General features: G+C 41.7%; 1 protein-coding gene across 1 annotated transcript in view; it reads right to left on the bottom strand.

Annotated features, from left to right (window-relative positions):
* Positions 1–8496, bottom strand: part of LAMA3 (laminin subunit alpha 3) — a 323465-nt gene extending 314969 nt beyond the window's left edge. The window contains exon 1 of the mRNA XM_049902138.1: positions 7874–8496. Coding sequence (XP_049758095.1) covers positions 7874–8137 — 264 coding nt within the window. The 5' untranslated portion in view covers positions 8138–8496. The remainder of the gene's footprint in view (positions 1–7873) is intronic.
* Positions 8497–25345: the final 16849 nt, after the last annotated feature.

The following is a 25345-nucleotide window of genomic DNA, read 5'->3' as shown; positions in this document are numbered from 1 at the left end:
AACCGATGACTGCCCTGACAGAGAACACAACAGAGAACCCCTGAGCGAGCAGAAGAGCAGTGGGATGCAGACCCCAAATTCTCATAAAAAAACCAGACTTAATGGTCTGACTGAGACTAGAAGGACCCCGGTGGTCATGGCCCCCAGGCCTTCTGTTGGCCCAAGACAGGAACCATTCCCAAAGCCAACTCTTCAGACATGGATTGGACTAGACAATGGGTTGGAGAGGGATACTGGTGAGGAGTGAGCTTCTTGGATCAGGGGGACACTTGAGACTATGTTGGCATCTCCTGCCTGGAGGAGAGATGAGAGGGTGGAGGGTGTCAGAAGCTGGCGAAATACACACGAAAAGAGAGAGTGGAGGGAGAGAGTGGGCTGTCTCATCAGGGGGAGAGTAACTGGGAGTATTTAGCAAGGTGTATATAAGTTTTTGTGAGAGACTGACTTGATTTGTAAACTTTCACTTCAAGCACAATAAAAATTAAAGAATATGAAATAAATGTGCTGCCATTTTTCAAATGAGACAGACTACCCTGTAGGTCCAGCCAGCTGCAATCACACCTACTGCATTGATAAAAATCTAATAAATAGTAGGTACTGATGAGAATTTGTAAAGAGAGGGAGAGGAAGACTGGCCACTTCCTATTATGTGTGATTCTCTATAATTGCATTATGCTGAGTACATGTAAAAGCAGGATACTAATTTCAGGCTTTAAGCAGTTGGATATGATCTCTGTGACAAATTCAAAAGGGCCATCGTTAAGGACTGGATTTAGCCACTGCCTCAAATACCTCTACTCTGATTAAAATTCATCATATCAGAGCCACACTCTGTCTTCCAAAAACCAGAAGGTTGTAAGTCAGGTATTTTTTTTAAGTAGCACTTCCATCAGGGTGTTGCCTTGGTAGAAAAATTTTATGATGGTGTTGCCCTCCGAACGTTTATTCAGAAACCATCAATGAAGTGTCTACTACAAGCTGACACAAGGGAGAAAGACATGAGCAGGAAGACACAGCCTCACTTTCAGGGAGCTCACAGTCTACTTCAAAGACAGATGTGAAAACGAACGTCTCCAAGGTGATGAGTAGAGTTAGTGAGGCGATGCCAAGTTTGCCTGGAATCCCGAGGAAGGAATGGTTAGCTCAGCAGCGGCAGCACAGCATAGCAGGCACGAGCATAAACTCTGCAGCCAGAGCACCACATACTAGCTGTGTGATCCTGGATAAATGGCTTAACCTTTCTGTGCTTTGGTTTCTTCATCTGTAAAATGAGCATGTTAATAGTACCCCCTTCATAAACTGTTGTGAGGATTACAATATGTGTAAAGTGCTTTAGAATGGCACCAGTAAGTATTACTTAAGTGTGTGTTAAATTAACACACCGTACTGGGCAGGGGAGCGACGCCCCTGGTTTCTAGCCTGTTCTACCTACGCATCATTCTGCCCCCCCTTTGTGGTATCGCTCTGTAGACAGAGTATACATGGAATAGCTCATGCAACTTGAAAGTAATGGATAATCAACTGCTCCATATCCTCATCTCTCACCGTTTAAATATACATAGATAATACTTAAAACCCATATTTCTCTCTAGCTAATATTCATTCATTAATTCCGCATGTATTTTCTCAGCATCTAGGATGTGAAAACCACTGAAGGGATACAATATGTGTACGACGCTGAGAAACTGTAAGGCACATGGGGTTATAGGAGCTGGCTTTCCCAAGGCAGGTTTCACCCTGTACACCTCACTAGGCAGATGGTTCCAGACAGCTCAGCAAAAGTTAACATAGGTTTTATAAATGCCTTATGTTACCCACTCCTAGTAACCTATTTTAGACACTTTGCCTATTTTAGATATTTCATGTAAGTGGGATCATATAATATTTGTCCTTTCGTGACTGATGTTTGTACATCAAAAGACACAATTGAGAAAATTAAAAGGCAACCCAGAGATGGGAGAATATATTTGTAAATCTCATATCTGATGAAGAACTTGTACACAGAATACACAGAGAACTCCTACAACTCAAAATTAAGACAAGCCAATTTTCAAAAATGGGCAAAACAGACAATAAAGAATACACACTGTATGATTCCATTTATATAAAACTCTAGAATATGCAAGCTAATACATAGTGACAAAAAGCAGATCAGTGCTGGCCTGCAGAGGGTTGGTAACGGGAGGGACAAGGCAGAGGGGTTACACAGCAGCACAAGGAAACTTCTGGGCATGAGGGGTATGTTCACTTGATTGTAGCGATGGTTGCACTGATATATATACATAGGTCAAACCTTATTAAATTGTAACTTTAAATATCTGAAGCTTATCATGTCAATTATAACTCAATCAAGCTTTTTTTTTTAAATGTGCAAAAGATCGGAATAGGTATTTCACCAAAAAAGATATATGAGTGGCCAGTAATTATATAACAAGGCCTAGTGACGCAAACAGATAAGCTACTAACCAAAAGGTTGGTGGTTTGAGCTCATCTGGTGGCTCCATGGAAGAAAGACCTGGCAATCTGCTACCGTAAAGATTACAGCCAAGAAAACGCTATGGGGCAGTTCTACTCCACCACATGAGGTCGCTAGGAGTCAAAACAACTGGACAGCACCTCATAACAACAATAAGCATATGAAAAGATGTTTCAACATCCTTAGTCATTAAACCAAAAAAAAAAAAAACCAAACCTGCTGCCATCGAGTAGATTACAACTCAGTCATCAGAGAAATGCAAATTAAAACCACAATGAGATATCACTACATACCCGCTAAAATGATGATAATAAAAAAGGCTGAAATACCAAACGTTAGCAGGATAAGGAGAAAGTGGAACCCTCATACGCTGCTGATGGGAATGTAAAATGGCACCCACGTTCACATCCACTCGCTCATATTCACATGTACACTAAAGATGTGCAACACTTTGGAAAACAGACTGGCAGTTCCTTCAAATGTTAAACAGCAATTCTACTCCTAGAAATCGACCCAAAAAATTTGAAAATATGTGTCTATACAAAGGCTTGTTCATGAATGCTCATCAGAGCATTATTCGTAGCAGCCAAAACCTGAGAACAATCCAGAACATCCATCAACTGGCGAATAGATAAACTAAACGGGGTATATCCATGCAACAGAATATCACTCAGCAATAAAAAGGACTGAACTGTGCTAATCATGCAACAGTGTGGATGAACCGCAAAAACATTCTGCTAAGTGAAAGAAGTCAGACACAAAATACTACATAGCATAATCCATTTATATGAAATTTCCAGAAAATGCACATCTACAGAGACAAAGATCACAACAGTGCTTGCCACGGGCTGGCGATGGGTGCAGGCATTAAGTGCAACAGGCATGAGAGAACTTTTTGGATGATGGAAATGTTCTAAAACTGGGTTCTCTCTGCACTCAGCATAGATGCCTTCTGTGGTACGTAAGCTGTGTCTCAATAAAGCTGTTAAAAAGTGGCTTCCGTGCTTCAACCTAATTTTGATAAAAGATGTGAAGAAAGCATGTCGTTTTCACATTCCTACGTGAACTCGAGATGTGCAACATACACAGTTATCTTTCTGGAATGTTTAGGTAGTCTTCCTACACATTAGGGGCTGTAAAGAAAGAAGTCTTTTTGTCCTCCCCTTTCCCTATGGCTGTGTATTTCTTTCTCCCAGAATAAAGGATCCAGCTTCTCAATGGCAACAGCAATTCAGAGAATGAAGTAAAATGTTGCAATTCAAGGATTGGACATTCAGGGCTCCAACTATTCACCAGAAACCCTAAAGGTCCACGAGCTCCAGCAATTTGTAAGTCGTTGAGAAACAAATTTAAATTCCTGTGAGTCTGCTGTGTGGACCCATGTTGTATTTTTTAGCTGGTGAGTGAACTTGGCTCTCCAAAGGAAAACACTTATGTTTCCCTTCCTGAAGTGTTTTGTATATAAACTTTCATTGCTGAACTTTGGCAAATGTCCATAAACAGGGAACAATTAAGAAAACCATATTAAAAAAAAATAATCATTTACCCTTAAATTGCTGACTATAGTCATTTGTCTCAAAATAACTCTTATCATTAATAATTGTTGCAAATGTATCAATGACCATAGTAAATATCTTACATTTCCCAGCTCAAGATGTTCACATCACTTTCACAAATAAAAAGGCTCTGGTTGAAGTTAACCAGTGCTTTTCATTCACAATAGTTTTATAAACAGAACCTTAGTGAACTTGACTTTCCTGTTTATGGCCATTAGCCCAAGTTACACAAACATACAAATGTGAAGAACTGCTTTATATCTTAGAGCAAGCACTCTCACTCTTAGCTATAAATAGTGTGTGCGTTTCTCTACCAATACCATACAGGCTAGATACACGTTCCTATACATAAATAAAGGTTGCCAGTTCAAATTCATACAGTGGCACCGTGGAAGAAAGGCCTGGAGATCTACTTCTGTAAAGATTATAAACAAGGAAACCACACGGAGCAGTTCTACTCTATGACATGGGATCGCCATGAGTCAGAATTGACTTTACAACAACAGGTTATTCATAAATCCAAGGGTAATGAAAATATGTATAAAAGATGTGTTGAACTATCATTATACAAAATCGAGATCATATGTTTGGTACATGTGTGCATTTATTCCTTACGAGTACAGTGTTCATGCCAAGCTAACCAAACACAGCCTTGTCTAACTTCCACTTTATCATCACTTTTATCAGATGTCTTAGTAAGTGATAATGTTTATATTTCATAGGTAAGCAAAGATTTTAAATTAGAGACCAAAGTGTGACTTATTTTAATTGTACATACTTTTCAGCAGAATAGAATTAACTTCCATATTTTTCTCATTTACTCTTTACATTGATTATTCACAGGCTTTAACTGTATCTTCACTCAGCCATTCCTTCTTTCAACATTTTCTGAGCACCTACACTGTGCTTAGTGAGCACTGGGGATACAGATGTGAACAAGACAGACAGGATCCCTGAATCACGGAGCCCTCAGATATCAAAACTTAATGTCTGAGGAGTAACAAGAATATAAAAGCTTATTTAATGAATTTTAAGTCCAGAGAAACTACAGTGAACATTTTTCATACAACAAACAAAATTCAGTCATTTAAAAGGCCCTGTTTTTTGATACAAGATACCATCCAAGTATCAGCATTATTGTTATAGAATCACTACCACAAATCCATGTTTTATTCTCAGATATGATTTTTACTTTTTTTTTTTTTTTGAGAAACCCTACTGGCCTGAAATTCTAAATCCTGGCTGACCTCAAAGATTTTTAGAAAGCTCAAAGAAATAGAAATATTTTCGTTAATTCTTCTCCACTTCCCATTTTGAGCTGTACAAGAGTAGACTCAAGACAACCATCACTTAGGTACAACCAAGTGAATAATTACCTCTCTTCCCTTTTCCCACTCATATCCCATCACCCCTCGCATTTCTGAAAGGCAAGTCTGTGCCAGCTGTTCCTAGAAGGAAGTCCAATAGGCTGGCCTCTGGAACTCAGCTTCCCCCACTTGTCCCTGACACGTATCTCTCCTCATTAGGTGAGAACCTCTCACATCAGGAATGAGTGCATTTTCTGAGACCTCAACTGTGAAAGCAGAAAGCCTTGTTCTGCAGGGCTTCTGCTCACCCCTTATTTTCAGGAGAGCCAAAAAAAAAACCAAACCTGTTGCCATCAAGTTGATTCCGACTCATAGCGACCCTATAGGACAGAGCAGAACTGCCCCATAGAGTTTCTAAGGAGCGCCTGGCAGATTTGAACCGCCGACCTTTAGGTTAGCAGCCATAGCACTCAACCACTATGCCACCAGGGTTCCCTTTCAGGAGAGATCCAGGCATTATACCAGATAGCATTCTCTTTCTACAGGCTACACCCTGGCCTAGAAACAGTCAGATGAGTGTCCTCAGAAGGCCACTTCCTGCTCTATCTAGGATTGTGAACCCAAGTTTAATGACCTATATACACTATTAGAAACTCAGTCAGAACAGAACTAGTACTGAAACTCTATAGCCGACATAGTTCTACCATGTGAATCTACATTTTTTTCAAGGTATCTTTTCAGGTCTGACAACCACTAAAATCAAGTATTAAAATCAACTTTGAATTGTTTGTATTATAAATGCTAAACTCATCAAAAAATAAGTATACACATAATTACATTTGTAAATTTGTATATTAATAAAAATTATACACAATCACAAATAAAATATTTAGAGAAAGCAAAATTATTTGGGTGCTGTAGATAATGAAAATTAAAAAGCATTTTAGCCAGTTACTTTATCTTTTTAATTTCTTTTTTGCATGTTTTATAACATATACACTACCTTAATAAAGTAATACATGCACATAATTTATAAATAAATAAACATATATTGACACTGCATGGTATACAACTTTCACTTGTGGAGATGAATGGTCAATAGTTTCTAAAACACTGGCCTAGACTCCCAGTGACAACCTGGCCCTTTTGGAGCTCAAGGTCCAAAATTACCCCCTCTTCTGGCAACACTTAAGGAGCCCTGGTAAGGTAGTAGTCAACAAGTGTTTGCCCACTAACCAAAAGGTGGGCAGTTTGAATCTACCAGCCACTCCTTGGAAACCCTATGTGGCAGTTCTACTCTGTCCTGTAGGGTCACTGTGAGTTGAAATCGACTTGACAGCAACAGGTTTGTTTCTTGGTTTTCCAGCAACACTTAAAATTTCTTAGCAATATTTATTGGATCTCTTTTAGAAACAAACAAACCCATTGCCATCGAGTCAATTCCTACTCACACTGACCCTATAGGACAGAGCAGAACTGCCCCATAGAGTTACCAAGGAGCTCCTGGTAGATTCGAACTGCCAAGCTTTTGGTTAGCAGCAGTAACTCTTAACCACCACATCACCAGGGTTTCCCTTTTAGAATCAGAGGAAGACAATTTTGGCTTAGGGTAAAGGGTCCCGTAGAACAACACTGGATTCAAATTCAGACTGCCCCACCTTCTGATTTAGGGAAGTTTGTGAACTTCCCCACCTGAAGCACCTCGCAGCTGTGGTAATACCAGGATTGTTTCTGCGGGCCTGGCACACTGCAGGAGGCTGATTCAGTACCAGCAGCCTTGTCATTTACACCAGGATTTGGGTGGCCAAAAGCCTAATAGACTCTGAGATCCAGGTCTATCTATGTCCATTTAAGGTCCCTGGAAGGTGGCCATCTAGGCTGTGGAGCGAAGTAATCTTTTCAGTGACATCGGACTGATACTGGTGATAACCTAGAAGCTCCCCCAAAAAACACACAACAAAAGTAACTGCGGCCAACTTCTCCGAATGAGGTCGTGGAGACAACAGCCTCGAACTCGACGCGCCTGTAAATTCTGGGAGTCTCAGGGGCCTGGCTGGGTGCCACCTCTATTGATGGAGGCAAGAGACAGTTTCCTACAGCCTTTGAGCTCAGCTTCGGACCTTCTCTACTTGCCCAAACCTGACCACATCCTTCACTCGCCTCGCGTGCGTTTCCCACCTTCGCCTTGGGCTGCGTGTTAGCAAGGTTCAGGTACCCGCAGGCCCACTCCCCGCGCACTGCGCCCCCCTCGGGGTCGATGGCACGCGCGGGGGTGGAGGGAGTCCTCCCTGTCAGCCAGGCTCGCTGGCACGCATTGTTGGGGCGAGCCAACCGCCGTCACCCGGAGTCACTAGCATGCGCAGGAAGGGAGCCCACACTCAGCGCCCGGAGTCGCTGGCACGCGTGGGGAAGGGCCGCCCCCGTCGCCCAGGATCGGTGGCACCCGAGGGGAAGGACGCCGCGCCCGTCGCCGGCGGTCTCCAGCATGCAACCCCTCCGTCTTGTCCCGGCCCCGCTCTCTCCCAGGATCTCACCTGGATGGCGTGGCCGCGGCCTGGGGCGGTGGGCCCCCCCACCAACTTGCAGTAGAGCTCTGGCCGGGGTCGCCCGCCGCCGGCCGCCCGCTCCCCGCAGGTGGCGGTGGCCCAAATCCTCGCTGCCTCAGCCAGGTTGAAGTAGGGCGGGTGCAGGCTGAGCCTGGCCGCGGCCCGGGGGTCCCGAGCCGCCGCGCAGAAGACCAGCAGCAACAGCGGGACTAAGCGCGGTACCCCGCCGGGCGCGCGCGTGGCCGGCGCCATTCCACCCGCAGGGTCTGCGCGCTTCTGGCGCTCGCCGGGGGTCTCGGCGGCACAGCGTCCAAGCGGCTGCGGTTCTCCGCTTGCCTTTCGCGAAGCCCGCTCCGCAATGAGCGAGCGCAGCCCCGGGTGTGGGCGCCGCGGAGCCGCGCCTCCAGAGCTCCACGCGCCTGGCGCCTGCGGCGTGGGGTGGCTGCTCGCGCTCGGAAAACCTGCGGCAGCTGGAGCTGGCACCCGCCCGATCAGGAACTGACAGCGCTGAGCCCTGGCCAGCAGACGTCGTCTCCTGCAAGCGCTCTGCGCGCTGGAAACTTCGCAGGCGGGGAAGGGGAAAGGCGTTCCCCGCTTTCACTCCTGCGGCTGAAGCGGGGGATGCGACCGCCAGACCTTCCCACGGCCAGGGCAGAACTCAGATATTTTTCCTCACGGCCTCAGACTGGTGAGAAAAGGCAGCTCCAGACCTCGGACGAGGGGGAAGGAGGCTTGCAGCGAATTTGGGTAAAATAGCAGAAGAAACTGCCACTGCCTGCAACACTTATATCAAAAAAATATCAAAGACACTGTGATTTCCCGAAAAAGTATTGATTGGTCAATTCTCAAACACAGTGCACCAACGATCTTTATGGCACTGCAGCCACATATTGGGGTAAAAGGAGGTCTCAGGAAATTGGGAGTGGCGAAACTTTACACATTAAAAAAAAAAAATCTTGTACAAGTTGTGGTTTGCTAAGCTGGAAAGGTACCTTGGAGGAAATCCTTTAGATCCCCAGCCTGCTTACTCAAGCTTCCACGCTGGTATCAGGGCAGAGGATACTCCCCCAGGCTGAGGCTTGGTCCTACCTCACGAAAACAGAACCATAAAGATCCTCTAAGCATTTACAGGAAAGCTGCCATTGCTGCAGTCCCTGGTTGGTGCACATGTTTAACAGGCTGGGCTGCTAACCGCAAAGGATGGAGGTTCCGGTCCACCCGGAGGGGCCTCAGAAAAAAGTCCTGGCTATCTACTTCCAAAAAAAATCAGCTATTGAAAAGGTGACATGGGGTCACCTTAAGTGGAAGTGCCCTTGCCTAGCGACTGGTTGGCCATTGCTGCAGGCCAAGACGGCCAGGCAAAGTGCCTCAGAGGAAGTAGAACTTGAGCTTTGAAGGCTGGAGAAGGAAAAAAGAGGGAGAATGTGAGCACTGCTTGAGTAAAGATACAGAGATAGGGATAAAATTGTACAGTGCAGACAAAACTGGTATATTTATTAAACACTGGAATATGTTACAGGAAAAACTGTCTATTTAATCTTCCATTTGATCTTCAAAAATAAAAAGTTTGTGTGCATAACACCAATAGAAACCATAAAGACTGATAAAATTGATTACATAAAAATTAAAATAAAAGCTTATGCATCAAAACTACCATATCAAACAAAAATAGAAAACAAATGGGAGAGTAGAAGCTTTGCTTTTATAAAACACTGAGAAAAAGAATACACAGGGCTAAGAACCCTAATAAGCAAGTCACAGAAAAACAAAGACACAAAACTAATAAACATTTTTTTAAAGTTTTACCTTCCTAGTAACTGAAATACAAGTAAAGCAACAAAGACTCAGTTTTCGCCTATCAAATTGGCATAGTTTTTTGTGTGTGTGATAAAACTCAAGGTCAAAGTGAATTCAGAAAATTTAGTATTATAATATTGGTAGGAGAGAAAACCATATTACCTCTTATGCACTACTGGTGGGTAGGAATATAAAATGGTACAACCACTATAGAAAATGATTAAAAAATCGTATAACCTTTCCAAAGGGCAATTTTTCAGTGTTTAGTGGAAGTCTCACAATGTGCATGCCCTTTATCTCAATAATTCCATTAGTAAGGATTTATATCTGGGAAAAAAGTTGGGGATATTTACAAGGGCTTATCACAGCTATTATAACAAAGAAAAAAGTTTAAGAGAAACTTAATGTCCAATAATAAGGGACTGGTTAAATAAATTGTGGTGTATCCACATAGTAAAATACTACATGGCCATTAAAATTATGTTACAGAAGTGTATTCTTTTGGCTTAGAAAGCTACAATATTTTAAAGGAAAAGAAAGGTTCTTGGATAATATATATGTACAAAAGCGAATTGTATTCATATACACTAGCAAAGAACAATCCAAAATGAGTTAAGAGAACAATTGCATTTATAATAGCATCAAAAAGAATAAAAAACATAGGAATAATTTAACAAAATAAATGCAAGATTTGTACACTAAAAACTACAAGACATCATTGAAAGATGTTAAATAAGACCTAAATAAATGGAAAGACATCCCATGTTCATGGATTGGAAGATTTAATACTGTTAAAATGGCAATACTCCATTTATCTACAAATTCAACATAACTTCCACCAAAATTTCAGCTGGCTTTTCTACAAAAATTGACAAGCTGATCCTAAAATTCATATGGAAATGTAAGTTACCCAGAATAGTCAAAACAATCTTGAAAAAGAAGAATAAAGTTGGAGAACCCATATGTCTCAATTTCAAAACCTGCTACCAAAAAAAAAAATTAAAAAACTCATTGCCATAAAGTTGATTCCAACTCATAGCAACACTATAGGACAGAGTAGAGCTTTCCCATAGGGTTTCCACAGCTGTAATTTTTTACAGAAGTGTACTGCCACATTTTTCTCCTATGGATCAGCTGGTGGTTTCAAACTGTTGACTTTTCAGTTAGCATCTGAGCACTTAAGCACTGTACCATCAGGGTTCCAAACTTGCTACAAAGCTACAGTAATCAAGATAGTGTTGTATTGGCACAAGGATAGACATACAGATAAGTGAAAAAGAATTGAAAGTCCAAAAATAATACTCTTATAGTCAATTTGTTTCAAGACAGTTCAATGGGGAAAGAACATTTTCAACAAATATTGCTAGGAAAACTGGATATCCACATGCAAAAGAATGAAGTTGGACCCTTACCTCACACCATATACAAAAAATTAACTCAAAATCTATCAAAAACCTATTTGTAAGAGTTAAAACTATAAAACTCTTAGAAGAAAATGAGGAGTAAATCTTCATGACCTTAGATTAGGCAATAAAATAAATTAAATTGGACTTGATCAAAATTTAAAACTCCTATGCTTCCAAGGACACCACTAAGAGAGTGAAAGAACATCCATAAAACGGGGGAAAATATTTACAAATCATACATCCAGTAAGAGACATATTGAGAATATATAAAGAACTCTTAAAAACTCAACAATAAAATGACTATTTTAAGAATGCACAAGGATTTGAATAAACATTTCTCCAAAGAAGATATATACAAATGACAAGTAAACAGATGAAAAAATTCTCAACATCAATAGGAAATTAGTGAAATGCAAATCAAAACCACAATGAGAGATCATTTTACATGCACACTAGGACAGCTATAATCAAAAAAATTAGATAATGAAAAGCATTGGTAAGGATGTGAAAAAATTGGAACGCTCATACTTTGTTGCAGCAGTCCATTGCCAGAGAACTGCCAGAAATTCAAGCTGGATTCAGAAGAGGATTTGGAACAAGGGATAGCACTGCAAATGTCAGATGGGTCTTGGCTGAAGGCAGAGAATACCGGAAAGATGGTTACCTGTGTTTCATTGACTATGTAAAAGCATTCGACTGAGTAGATCATAAAAATTATGGATGACATTGCAAAGAATGGGAATTCTAGAACACTTAATTGTGCTCATGGGAATCTGTACGTAGACCAAGAGGCAGTGGTTCAAACAGAACAGGGGGATGTTGCATGGTTTAAAATAAGGAAAGGTGTGTCAGGGTTGTATCCTTTCACCACACTTATACAATCTGCATGCTGAGTAAATAATCTGAAAAGCTGGACTGTATGAAGATGAATGTGGCATCAGGAATGGAGAAAGACTGATTAACAACCTGCGATATGCAGATGACACAATCTTGATTGCTGAAAGTGAAAAAGACTTGAAGCTCTTACTGATGAAGGCCAAAGACCACAGCCTTCAGTATGAATTGCACCTCAACATAAAGAAAACAAAAATCTTCACAACTGGACCATAGGAGAAGGACATCATGCTTGGTAAAGTAGAGGGTCGAAGTAACAAAGGAAGACCCTCAATGAGATGGATGGACACAGTGGCTGCAACAATGGGCTATAACATAGAAATGATGGTGAGGATGGCACAGAATTGGGCAGTGTTTCTTTCTGTTTTGCGTAGGACCGGAACCAACTTGACACACCTAAAAACAGTGTACTTTGTTGATGGCACAGCCACCTTGGAAAATATTTTGGCAGTTCCTCAAAAAAATGAAACAATTACCATGTGGCTGAGCAATTCTACTCCTAGGTATATCGTCAAGAGAATTGAAAATATACATACACACAAAAACTTGTACATGAATGTTCATAGCAGCATTACTCATAATAGCCAAAAATTGGGAACAATCCAAATTTCCATCAACTGATGAATGGATAAGCAAAATGTGGTATATCCATGTAACAGAATATTACGTGGCCTTAAAAAACAAGTGAAATACTGATAAATGCTACAATGTGGATGAATCTTGAAAACACTATGCTAAGTGAAAGAAGCCGGACACAAAAGGCCACATTCCATTTATATGAAATGTCCAGAACAGGCAAACCCATAGTAGATTAGTGATTGCCAGGGGAGGGAGGGTGGGGAGAACGGGGAGCGACTGCTAATGGGTATGGACGTTGGTGTTTTTTGGTGTTTTTTTTTTTTCCACAGGGAAGTGATTGATGAAAATGTTCTGGAATTAGATAGGGGTGATGGTTGTAAAACTCTGTGAAGTACTAAAAATTGTAAGTTTTAAAAGGATGAATTCATGGCATGTGAATTATCTTTTAATAAAGCTATTATAAAAAAGATTTTTGAAGAACTGAAAAAAAAAAACAAAAACTAACCAGAACCAGTTGCTGTTGAATTGATTCTGTAAAGATAAAAAGCATATATGAACTGGTGTCTAAGTGTGTGTGTGTGGGTGTGGGTGTGTGGGTGTGGGTGTGTGGGTGGGTGTGGGTGGGTGGGTGTGTGTGGGTGTGGGTGCGGGTGTGGGTGGGTGTGGGTGTGGGGGGTGTGGGAGGGTGTGTGGGTGGGGGTGGGGGTGTGTGGGGGTGTGGGGGGGTGTGGGGGTGTGGGGGTGTGGGTGTGTGGGTGTGTGTGTGTGTGTATGAAAGCAGATTTTGAAAGCTTTGTACCAAGATGTTCAAGAGTCAATGAATGGAATGAAGAGAGGGGATATTTTTATTTGTTTATTTCCTCCTTTCATTTTATTTATATTTTTTAAATTTCTCAGTAATGAACCTATACTGCTTTTGCCCTAATAAGAATTATTTTAATATTTTAGTAAATCAACTGACCAAAAGCCCAGCACTACTTGGAATAGTCCTGCCTGAGTTCAGATAAAAACCAAAAAAAAAAAAAACCCAACCCCATTGCTGTCAAGGTGAATCCAACTCATAGAGACCCCACAGGACAGAGTAGAACCCCCACATAGGGTTTCCAAGGAGCGCTTGGTGGATTTGAACTGCCAATGTTTTGATTAGCGGCCAGTCGTAGCTCTTAACCACTACACCACCAGGGCTTCCCAAGTTCAGGTAGTCCTTCATAAACTGGAGAAAGAAGATTGAGACAATGTGAGTAAGGCAGATTTACATACTTTTCAAAGTCTTTCCAAACCCAAGATTATTTGAAGGAAAACATTCAACAAATGGCAAAGATTCCAAAATTATGTCATTAATACGCAAACATGAAAGTAACTCTTGCACAATGCCAGGCCGTTTCATTCAAATATTCTAATGATATCAGAAGTTGCAGAGGCCTAGCTGACCATCTGGAGAGTCAAATCAAGATTTTTTCCTTATAGCACTTTGTATCCTGCTGTAAAAGGCAACATTCAATAGCATAGCATGCAAATTTACATTATCATACAAAACTATATTTCTCTTTGATGTGTTTATTTCATTCCCTAGTCAGATGACTTCGCATCATAATTGTAGTTTAAAAATAACTTCGTGATGTCATAGAGGAATAAGTGTGTTTGCCCACTTAGAACAGCATTAAAGATGAGCAAATAAAAACTACATATCTGAAGGTAATATTTACCAGTAAAGTTATCTCTCTAAAGATTGTGTATCCGAAACAAACATCCAGGGAGCACATACCCTCCACAGGCTTAGACACTGGAGATATAAAGATTAATAATGGCAAGAACGATACTTTGCAGGGAAGAGGAATGCTGCTCTCAGATTTAAATGAAGGAATGTATGAGCAAGTGCTTTTAAACACTAAAGCAAGATGCAAATATAAGGCACATTTGTCTTTTTAAAGGAAGATTGGTGCTGTTATGTTTTAACGTGGAAGAAGATGTTGCTGAACCCGGGAAGGTGTGTCCTTGTCTGGTGTGCTCAGACCTGCCAAAAATCTGGACACTTGTCTTTGAGAAAGAAAAAGTAACTTCGTTGCAATGGGCAGAGCAAGGAGCCAGGAGGAAGTTCCTCAGATCCGACCCCCTGAGCTATGGGGAGAAAAAAAAGCAGGGCTTATATGTGATTTGGACATCAAGATGGCGGCCATGCAGACGTACTGGGAAGGGAAAATTCTAGAAGGAATGCGTAGGGCGGCCAAGAAGCAGGAGGTGACGTGGTTCTTGTTGGACCTCTTGCTTCAGAATGGGGTCCGGGTGATGATTTTCCTTCTGATTCATTCCACCTGTTGCTGTGCCTTCTGTTGAGGTCAATTAATGGTCACAAGTGGCCCTTCTGAGCATGTGGGGTAGGCCAAATCTGGCTTGGGCTAGTTTAAGGCAGTCTTTTCTGACCAATGGCAGGTTACAAGGATGTTTAAAGAAATTAAATTACTTGCCCACATTTTAAGAGGCATTGGATTAATAAGCAGGTTGCAGGACTTCTGATTCCCAGTTCATATTCCTGGGAGGATTCTGGGGGAACAGAGGAAAAAGTCACCTGAATGAGGCCACCTGTGGTGTGACAGCTGCAGAAATGTCCTGAGCACAAGAGGGGCTACTGATTTACTCAGCCCTAGATATCAGTCCCTCCTTGGAAACCCTATGAGGCAGATCGACTCTGTCCTATAGGGTCACTATAAGTTGGAATTGACTCGATGGCAAAGGGTTAAGGGGAGAGAGGTGGGTGCAACAGACGTGCAAAATTACATGTAAACAAACCCAAACTCACACAAATGAATTTGGGTGTTGGCTGGCCTCCCAATACTTCAGAAGTGATTCATGCATCACTATGCCTTTAGATCTTAAGATAGAAACACAGCTTGCCACGCCATTGTTGAAAAGAATCACCCTAGAGGCAAGAGCCCAGGCATGCCAGGGTGATAAACCCACTATGTCTTGTAAGAACATAATCAAACCCGAGAATGCCTCTCTAGTACAGTCATGGGCCTAACATTATACCCACAGTGATGGTCCTTGAAGTGAAAGCATGGGTTTCTCTTCCCTTCTCCTTCTATTTATACACCCTCCCCAATATGACAGCTTTTTCCTTCTGTTCATCAGAAGTCCTGAGGCCTGCTTATTAGTACTATTTTTCTTAAAATTGTGTTGTTAAACTGCAACTTGCCTTTGGCTTGGTTTCACTTTAGAAGTAGGTTGCAGAAGTTTTTCTCTTTCATCATCACTTCACGGAGAAAATAATGATGCTGTTCTAGACCAACAGGTTTATGTGGATCACAAATGGCAACAAAAACAATGCCAAAAAAAATAGAAAAATAAAGAGGAAAGCTAAAGGCATTTCTACTTACTGTAATACCACACTCCTGGTGAGGCTTTGCCCTTGAAAACCAGGGGAACTAGACAATAAGTAAAGCTCGGCTGCCCAGCTGGTTAGTGTCACTGAAAACCACAAGACCAAAAGCATCTTTCAGATCCCAACCATTCTATCATCAAAAAAATTCTAACTCTTTTCCTATGGACCTGCTGCTTTGAAAAAATTTCACCAACTGTGTTTCTTAACAAATAGTCTTCCATGTTATTAAAGACCTATAGAACTTCACAACCACGCTGAGCCGAAATCATTCTAGCCCAAAGTGAAGAAACCGTGCTTCTATCAACCTAAGTTGTCATACCCTAAATAAAAGTAGGGCTTCTATTATTAGGGTCCCTGGGTGATAGAAATAGTTTGTGCTCAATGACTAACCTAAAAGTTGGTGGTTTGAACCCACCCAGCAGTGCCATGGTCTTAAGAAAGGCCTGGCAGTCTGCTTCTGTAAAGATTACAGCCAAGAAAAGTCTATGGAGTACAGTTCTACTCTGTAACACACGAGGTCACCATGAGTCAGAATTGACTCGGTGGGTTTAGCTGGTTTGGTTTCCATTAGTTACTCTGAAAAACTGAAACTTACCCCATGCCCCTAAAAAAAAAAAAAAATGGGCATCATGAAACCCAAATCTAACATTACTCACTTTTGTTTATAAATAAGGAAATCAAGGTTAAGGGGCTTGCCCAAATCCTCACTACCACCAAACGGTACCCCAAATCCAACCCTGTGCCTGATGGGGCATTTCAATGTACCTCACCCCCATTCCCTTCCTCTGTGGCCCCCCTGCTCCAGGTCCTGTGGGTCCTTGAACTCCAGGTCTCTTGAGCTAAGGGCTGTCTGCAAAGTAGTGTTGCTCACTTGTCTTTTTAGCCTGTTTCTGGCTCATCTTCTGAGCTCTGAATCCTCAGTGTTAACCAAAACTGAGTGGAATTCTCAGCCTGGTTATATGCAGTGTTTGGGCTTACTACGGAGAGATCCCACGTTTGATTGGAACCTTCCCTGGTCTCTCCCATTAGGGCACTTGCCGGTACTCCGGTCTGCCAATGACCCTACGAAGAATTCACATTCCATCTGCATGAATTTCCTCTCCAGCTCTTGCTTCATATACTCCTGTTCGGCCTTTATGTGAAATATGCAACTGGGCAGGGCAGGTAATTTTATACATTTGTTATTAGGAGGTGTCTTCTCTTTCACACAAGGTGTGTGTTGCTACAAGCAATAGTGCTAGGATAAAAGAAAGCCTGCAGCTGTGTAATGGCACCTTTCCTTTATGATGAAATTTTTTCCTATCAATCCAAAGTTACTCTCTGTACTAAGTGGGTGAAAGCCATTCTCATTTCATGAATGAGCAAAAATAAGGAGCAAGGAATTAAATCATCTTGCTCAGGCTTAGCGGGGATTTAAGGAATAGAGCCTTCATCTCTTGACATGAAGCTTGGTAATTCATTTGGCAGGGATTTGGAGTAGAAATTAGAAAGCAGCCTCTAAAATATCATTTTGAATTCTTTCGGCATTTCTCCCTTTTTGGTCCCCCTAAGTTTAAGGATACGAACCACATTTAATTGTCTCCATGACCACAAAAGGTAGCAGGATAAAGACAGTATAAACACATGCCACTATATAGTGTTTTGGAGTCCCTGGATGGTACAGTTAGTATGCTCAGTTGCTAAATGAAAGGTTGGCAGTTCGAGTCCACCCAGAGTCATGACAAAGAAAGGCCTAGTAATATATTTCCAAAAAATAAGCCATTGAAAACCCTATGTAGTAGCTTTCTTTAATGATAGATTAAATACAACAATAAGCGCACGAGCAGCAGAAGACAAAATAGATGATTGGAGCCTCATGGAAGGTAAATACTTGTACTCATCAAACGACTAACAAAAGAATTAAAAGGAATCTACAGACTGGGAAAAAATCTTTGGGAATCACGTATCTGATAAGGATCTAATGTCCAAAATATACATAAAACTTCTACAAGTTAGCAACAAAAAGACAACCCAATCAAAAAATGGGGAAGAAAAAAAACATTGCATGTTCTCACTTTCATGAAATGACATGAATAGGTAAATACACAGAACCTAACGTCCGTTAGTGGTTACCAGGGTTGGGGGTTGAGGGGAAGAGAGAGAAGTTCTCCTTAGGTAGTAGCCACTTTTTGTTATAGAAATGGGAAAGCTGGCACTGAATATGGAAGAAGTTTGCACAGCATGACTGATGTCAATAAGCTGTACGAAGGGAAAAGGGATGAATGGTAAAGTGCTAGGTTGTGTACGCTTCTGCAACAATAACAGCAACCAAATAAAAGAGGGGCTACAGATACTGATACTAGTTAGAAATAACCGGTCAAATCATGAAATTAGTTCTCCTGACTTGGGGTCTTAGGGCTGTGGTCTCATGGGACAATTCAGTCGATTGACATAATATAGTTCTTAAAGTTTATGTTCTACTTCCCAGTATGGTGATTAGTGTCGAGGATCTTAAAAGCTTACAAGCAGCCATCTAAGATACAGCTATTTGTCTTTATTCATCTGGAAGCAAAGAGAAAGATGAAAACCCAAGAATCAGAGAAGGAACTGGACTATAGGACTAACAGCCTATGTGAACCTCTGCCTCCTCCACCTCAAGACCAGAAGAACTACAAGGTGCCTGGCTACCTACTGAACATTCTGATCAGGAACATAATAGAGAAATCCTGATAAAAAGGGAGAAAAATGTGAACGAGAACTTCAAATTTGTAAAAAAAAAAATTCAGACTTACTAGACCTATTGAGTCTGGGGCAGTCCCAAGACTATGGCCCTGAGTTGCTCTTCTAGTCTTGAATTAAAGCTATCCCCTGAAGTCACTTTAAGGCAATTAAACAATTAACCAACTCTTGAGCTAAAGCTATCTTCTGAAGTCACTTTAAACCAATTGTCACCCCTTTATAAGGGAGGGGAAGGGAGGGAGGGAAAAACACTAACCAGACAACAGATACATGGTAAGTTTGGTGAAGGTTAAGACAGTACACAATACTGGGGAAGCCAGCACAACTTGTACTGCCAAGGTCATGGAAGCTCCAGAGATACATCTAAACTCCCTGAGGGACTGAATTACTGGGCAGAAGGCTGGGGACCATGATCTCGGGGAACATCTAGCTCAATTGGCATAACATAGTTTATTAAAAAAATGTTCTCCATCCTACTTTGGTGAGTAGCATCTGGGGTCTTAAAAGCTTGTGAGCGACCATCTAAGATACTCCACTGGTCCCCCATTGTCTGGAGCAAGGGAGAATGAAGAAAACCAAAGACATACAGGAAAGATTGATTAGTCCAAAAGATTGATGGACCACAAGTACTACAGCCTCCACCAGACTGAGTCTAATCTTTGACTGAAGGGTGAATCTCAGGAGTGACTTCATTACTGAGTTAAAAGGATGGCTGGGGGCCATACTCTTGGGATTTCTCCAGTCTCTGTCAGACCAGTAACTCTGGTCTTTTTTTTTTATTTCCCGTCAGAATTTTGTTCTACATTTTTCTCCAGCTTCACCCAGGACCCTGTCTTGTGATCCCTGTCAGAGCAGTAAGTGGTGGTAACTGGGCACCATCTAGTTGTGTGGAGCCCGAGGAAGTGGTGGGAGATGGGAGTGAAACAGTCAATTCCAACTCATGGCAACCCATGTGTTTCAGAGTAGAATTGTGCTCTATAGGATTTTCAATGTCTGTGATCTTTTGGAAGCAGATCTCCGGGCCTTTCTTCCAAGGTACGTCTGGGTAGATTTGAACCGCCAACCTTTCCAGTTAGTAGCCTAGTGCTTAATTGTTTATGCCACCCAGGGACTCCCTCAGAGACAACAGTATGTAAATAATTTGAGAAGATTAAAAAAAAAGAAATACAGAAAAGTCTTAATCTAGCCTAATGTGATCAAAATGATTAGCTGCCTACCAAGGACTGGTACTCCCCTCCCATAGTGTAAAGTTATTCCTGAGCAGTTCCTACATGCCCTAGGACTGCATTTCCCAGCCTTTCTTACATCTAAATGGGGCCATGTGACTGATTTTGAGCCAATGAAAATTGAGAAGATGTGGTCCATTAAAAACCTCTTCTGTGATACTACATGCTTTATCTCTTTTCCTGCCTGGAGGTAAAGGACTCCAAGGCCCTAGGAGATGGCAGAGCCAGAAGCTGGACCCAGTCTGGGTCCCTGAATTATCATGTGAAAGGCTACTTCACACATACCTGTATTGAACTGTTAGGTAAATGAGAAATATGCATTCATTGAATTAAGCCACTGAGATTTGGGGAGCTATCTATCAAAGTAGCCAGTGTTACCTTGGGAGAAGGACCTGGAGATCTGCTTTGGTAAAGATTATGGCCTAGAAAATCCTGTGGGGGAGTTCTACCCTGTGACATGGGGTTGCTATGAGTCAAAATTCTACTCAACAGCACCAAACAACAGCAGTGCTGTCTTAACTAATACATCTGATAGAATTATTTTTGTTGTAATTTTTCTAGATATAAGGAAAGAGAAAGAAGACCTTCATAATGAATTTTTCAGTGGTAAAGAAGAAAGTTAACCAAAGCCCTAAAACTAATCTATTATATGGGTCATGTATCTTGACAAGCCTTGACTCTTCTCCTCTCAGAGCATAAGTAGACTGATTTTATTTTACAATTATGTTGGAATATTGCCTTGGGTTTTCTTGGGTTTAGCAGGACTAATAATATTAATAAGGTCCCTAGCTGGCACAAAGAGTTTGTGCTAGGCTACTAACTGAAAATTAGTGCTTTAAGCCCACCCAGAGGTGCCATGGAAGAAAAGTATGCCGGTCTACTTCCGTATGATCCCAGCCATTGAACACTCTGTGGGTTGCAGTTCTATTCTGAACCATGTGGGGTCTACATGAATTGGAATCAATTTAAGTGCAATAAGTTTGGTTGGTTTTGGTTTAGTGTCCTAACAAGAAGAAAAAAAAAAAAAAAAAAAAAAAAACCCATAGCCGTATAGTCAATTCAGAGATCCTATAAAAAAAAAAAAAAAAAAATTTTTTATAGGACAGAGTAGAACTGCCCCATGGGGTTTCCAAGGAACGGCTGGTGAATTTGAATTGCCAACCTTTCGCTTAGCAGCCAAGCTGTGCCACCAGGGCTCCTAACCTGACTTTATGTCATTAAGAAGACAAAATTAAGCTTATCTCTTCTTTTTTTTTCTTCTTTTCTGGCTTTTGGTCCTGGATAAGTATCTAGGGAAAAATGAAATTTGCTCTCTTGAGTCTCAAGTTCTGTTTTTTACTCTTGCCTAGATGCTCTGTTAACTTCATTCCAAGAAAAAAAAAAATTTTTTTTTCCTGTGAATATGCTTTCTGCCACGGCATCAAGAATAGTGCCAGAAAGGACAATTCTACAAAAATAGATTTTCCCGGTCTATAGTTATGTGAACTCTACAGTCAGATACTTCTTTTGTATACATCTGTGAGAGTCGTAGGTTTATGAGAAGGTGCATTTTCACCATTTGTGACTCTCACTTTCAAGCATAGACTTGGCCTCATTATTTTTCCCCCTCAGCTTGGTGTCGTATGTTATATTTTCTCCTTTCATTCTTTATGTATCTTTGATAGGTTGGCCTTTGAAGGAAGCATTTCTCCCTTGTTTCTAAATTGAATAAAGCATGGTTTACCTTGAAGCAAAAAGCTTCCTTAGTAGTTTCATCAGGTATATCCACAAGCATGATAAGCATAAGGAATAAAAAATTGAAAGAAAAAGCAGCAAAACCTAGTTTTTCATCTGTTGAGTGTGGTCCTGCCTTGTTTAAATCAGTGTTACTCCAAGTGTGGTTTTCAGACCACCTGCTGTCCATGGACTACTGTTGCAATCACAAAAGAACAAAAGTTGAGAGTATTTAGAGACTTGGTTGTTGTTGTTAGTTGTTGTTGAGTCATCTCCAACTCATGGCAACCTTATGTTTAAGAGAATGAAATGTGCCCTGGTCCTATACCATCTTCATGATCTTGGGACGTTTGAGTCCATTATTGAGGCTATTGTGTTTAGAAAATCTTAGAGACTTTATTAGCAATTTGATGTTGCGGTAACACCCAACCATGTGTCACTGTGTGAACATATTGTATATTACAAAATATGCTTCAACAATGGATTGGAATTTTTTTTGCATGGTCCTTCTTCACAGAAAGTTAGAAAAACATTGGTTTAAATGACCTTTCTAAATGACCTACGAGTCCAACCTCAGAACTTAGGTAGTGTGGATGCTCAAAAAACATCTGTCACTGGCTGTGACTTGATAAACCAAACCTGTTGCCGTGGAGTCAATTCCGACTCATAGCGACCCTATAGGACGGAAGTAGAACTGCCCCATAGAGTTTCCAAGGAGTGCCTGGTGGGTTTGAACTGCTGCCCTTTTGGTTAGCAGCTGTAGCTCTTAACCACTGCACTGCCAGGGTTTCCTGTGACTTGATAGTTGATAATGCTATGGTGCCCTAATACTATGTTAAATCTTTACCATTCACTAGACTGTGCATATAACAAATATGAAAAAGTTAGAGTTTTAAAACCTTTTTAAAAAGGGCATGAAATAACCTGCTTAATTCCGTTGGTTTGGTATGAGTAATCGTACCCAAATATAGACAACTCAAAAGGCGTGACACATACGCTAAAGTGAAAATTAGTTTTCACGTACTCCATTATAGGGCCTACTGATTTAGATGCTTCTGAACAGAGAGACGGATGCAAAGTACTGTAGTTGGTTTAATAATAGGAACTCACTATAAGGACTAATCCGTGAGTCATCCATTATGAAGGATAAATGTATCATTGGGTCATATTAGGTAAAAAAACCACTCCCTGAACTTTGTCAGGAAATAATACTGCTTGAAGTTGTATATCTTCAAAATTTCTCTCTTAGAGGACCTTTACTAACTAGGATTTTGAATTATGGAAACCTGGATGTATAGCAGGTGTCGCATCCTTAATTCCTAGGCCTCTTTCTTCCCCATGGCACATCAGCCTCAGGGCAATCTTCCTGCTCGTTTTGTTCCAACATGTGCTCCAGTCCCATTAATTTGGGCTATTGCCTCCTTCCTGTGTGAGTTTAGGCAATACACTTAGTCTGTACGTGCTTCAGATCCTTCAACAGAAAAAAAAATGAAGACAAGGATATTGCAAAGATTAATGACATAATGTACGTGGAAGTGTCTGCCACAAGGATGGTCCCACTCCCAGTTGGTGCTCAGTACACCTCCCTTCACCTGGCCCTCACGCTGTCGGAACCAAGCTTCCACTATGCAGTGCAGCACAGTAGTTAAGCCCCAAAACACCAAAACCAAACTCATTGCCACGGAGTACACCCATTGCCATCAAGTACCCCCATTGCCATCAAGTTGATTCTGACTCATAGCGACCCTATAGGACAGAGAAGAACTGCCCCACAGGGGTTCCAAGACTGTAAATCTTTACAGAAGCAGACTGTCACATCTTCTTCCTTTGGAGCGGCTGGTGGGTTCAAACTGCTGACCTTCCGGTTAGTAGTCGAGCGCTTAACCACTTGCACCGCCAGGACTCCCTGGTTAAGCTGGCAGCCTCTAAAGCTGCAGACCTGAGTTCAAGCCCCATCTCCTCCACCTACTAGCTGCTGTGACCTTGTGACATTGGGCAAAATACTTAACCGCTTTCAGTCTCACTTTCTTTATCTGAAAAACTGGGATGCTAATTTTACCCATATCATAAGATTTGTGACTACTGAATGAAGTTATAATTCCAAATGACCCAATGCAATGCTCACACACAGCATGTCTCCAATTAAAGCTAACTGTTGTTATTTTTTATGCCCCAGCTCTAGTAACAGGTCTTGACCAATTGTGCCTGAATTCCTGACCACAAGCCTACCTAAGATCCTGATTTCTCAAAACCTGAAATCTTGCTTTACTCTCACCATTAAGCATCAGTCCTTTGTGATGCATCTCAGCTTCTTCCTGTTGACCTCCTTTGCTACACAGAGCTCCCTACTGCCCACTTTTTTTCTAACCTTACCAGAGCCCTGGGGTCTTAGAAGGCCTATGAGGAGTCTGGGAGGAAACTCTCCCTGCCCCTAAGCTCCTCTGTTCCTCTAGTCTGTCCGGCCACCATCTACTGTCTTCCCCAAGACCCCCTGGACACAGCACCTGCCTCTGGGCTTCTTCCTCTCATTTCCTCTTGGGAACTCCCTAGATCCCTTCCCCTCAGTGAGCCTGACTAGCCCAGGATTGAGTCAGTTGGGTCTGGCCCTTAGGCCACCTTCTGAGCCCTAGTGCTGACAGGACTTGCCTATGGAACAACCCTTCCTGGGGTTGGCACATCACCACGGTGTCATAATATTGGCATCTCCTGTAGGTGGATGTTATGAGAAAAAACCGGTTTATCTAGGAGCCATGTTTGCTTGTGGCTCTTCTTTGAGCTTCTGCTGATATTTCTCTTTTCAAAGGAATCACTTGGACTTCTCTCCAACACCCTTCCAGTTTTGGTTCATGGTTCCTTTTTCAGCTCCATTCCACTTGCTAAGGGAGCTGGGAATTCTACAATGACATAAAAGTCCAGTAGAGCACAATGAAGGGCTGTGACGGCAGCTTAGTTTGAGCTGCACCTTTGTGTCCTATGCAAGCACAAGTTCTCTTGTTCAACTTAAAAATCAAAGAGCCTTTCCCATTTACCCCAACGCACACATACGGAGTATCAGTTAATTTAAAACATACACAGATACACACAAAGGTGGAGTCATGGTCCCTTAACAATAACTTTCAGGCCCTTCAGGTACTTCCACCACATGTTGAGAACAAGTAATGAGAGGTCTTTGGAGGATGAGGTGGGGAGGCTCTGCCTTCAGTGAAGCCACCATGGTTGCTCCATAAGGCAGTAACCCTCATGCAAAAACAGGATTATGTTCTTTATCATTGCCTGCCCAATAGCCTGACTTACAAGCTAGTGGCCACCTGTCTGAGATTCCTGAATAAGAGAATAACCACATAAACATCACTCCCAATCTTATTAAAGAGCATCAGAAGGATTGATTCCATATTTGAGAAGCTCTTGGATCCTCAGATAATCTGTGAGAATTTACTGATTCATTCAAAAATACTCTGTGAGCACTGACTATATGCTAAGCGCTGGGCTTGGCATTGGGGTCACAGAGCCAATGAGACAAACATGGTTTCTCACTGTATGTGGCTCACAATCTAATGTTCAGCTTCACTGGAGTTCCTGTAACCCCAGGCTGCTATCTTACCTCTGAGCTGTAGGAAGCTCGCCAAGGAACGCTCAGCAAAAGGATAAGGCTCACGTGACACTTGGAATATACTCGAGATATAGTTTGATACATTACTATATAATCGCCAATCAAGGGCCCCCAAATTCAAATGTCAATAAAAGTATT

This window comes from Elephas maximus, chromosome 11 (assembly GCF_024166365.1).
Source record: "Elephas maximus indicus isolate mEleMax1 chromosome 11, mEleMax1 primary haplotype, whole genome shotgun sequence".
NCBI lineage: Eukaryota > Metazoa > Chordata > Mammalia > Proboscidea > Elephantidae > Elephas > Elephas maximus.
The sequence above is the reverse complement of the archived record's forward strand: the minus strand, read 5'-3'. Positions and strand labels throughout refer to the sequence as shown.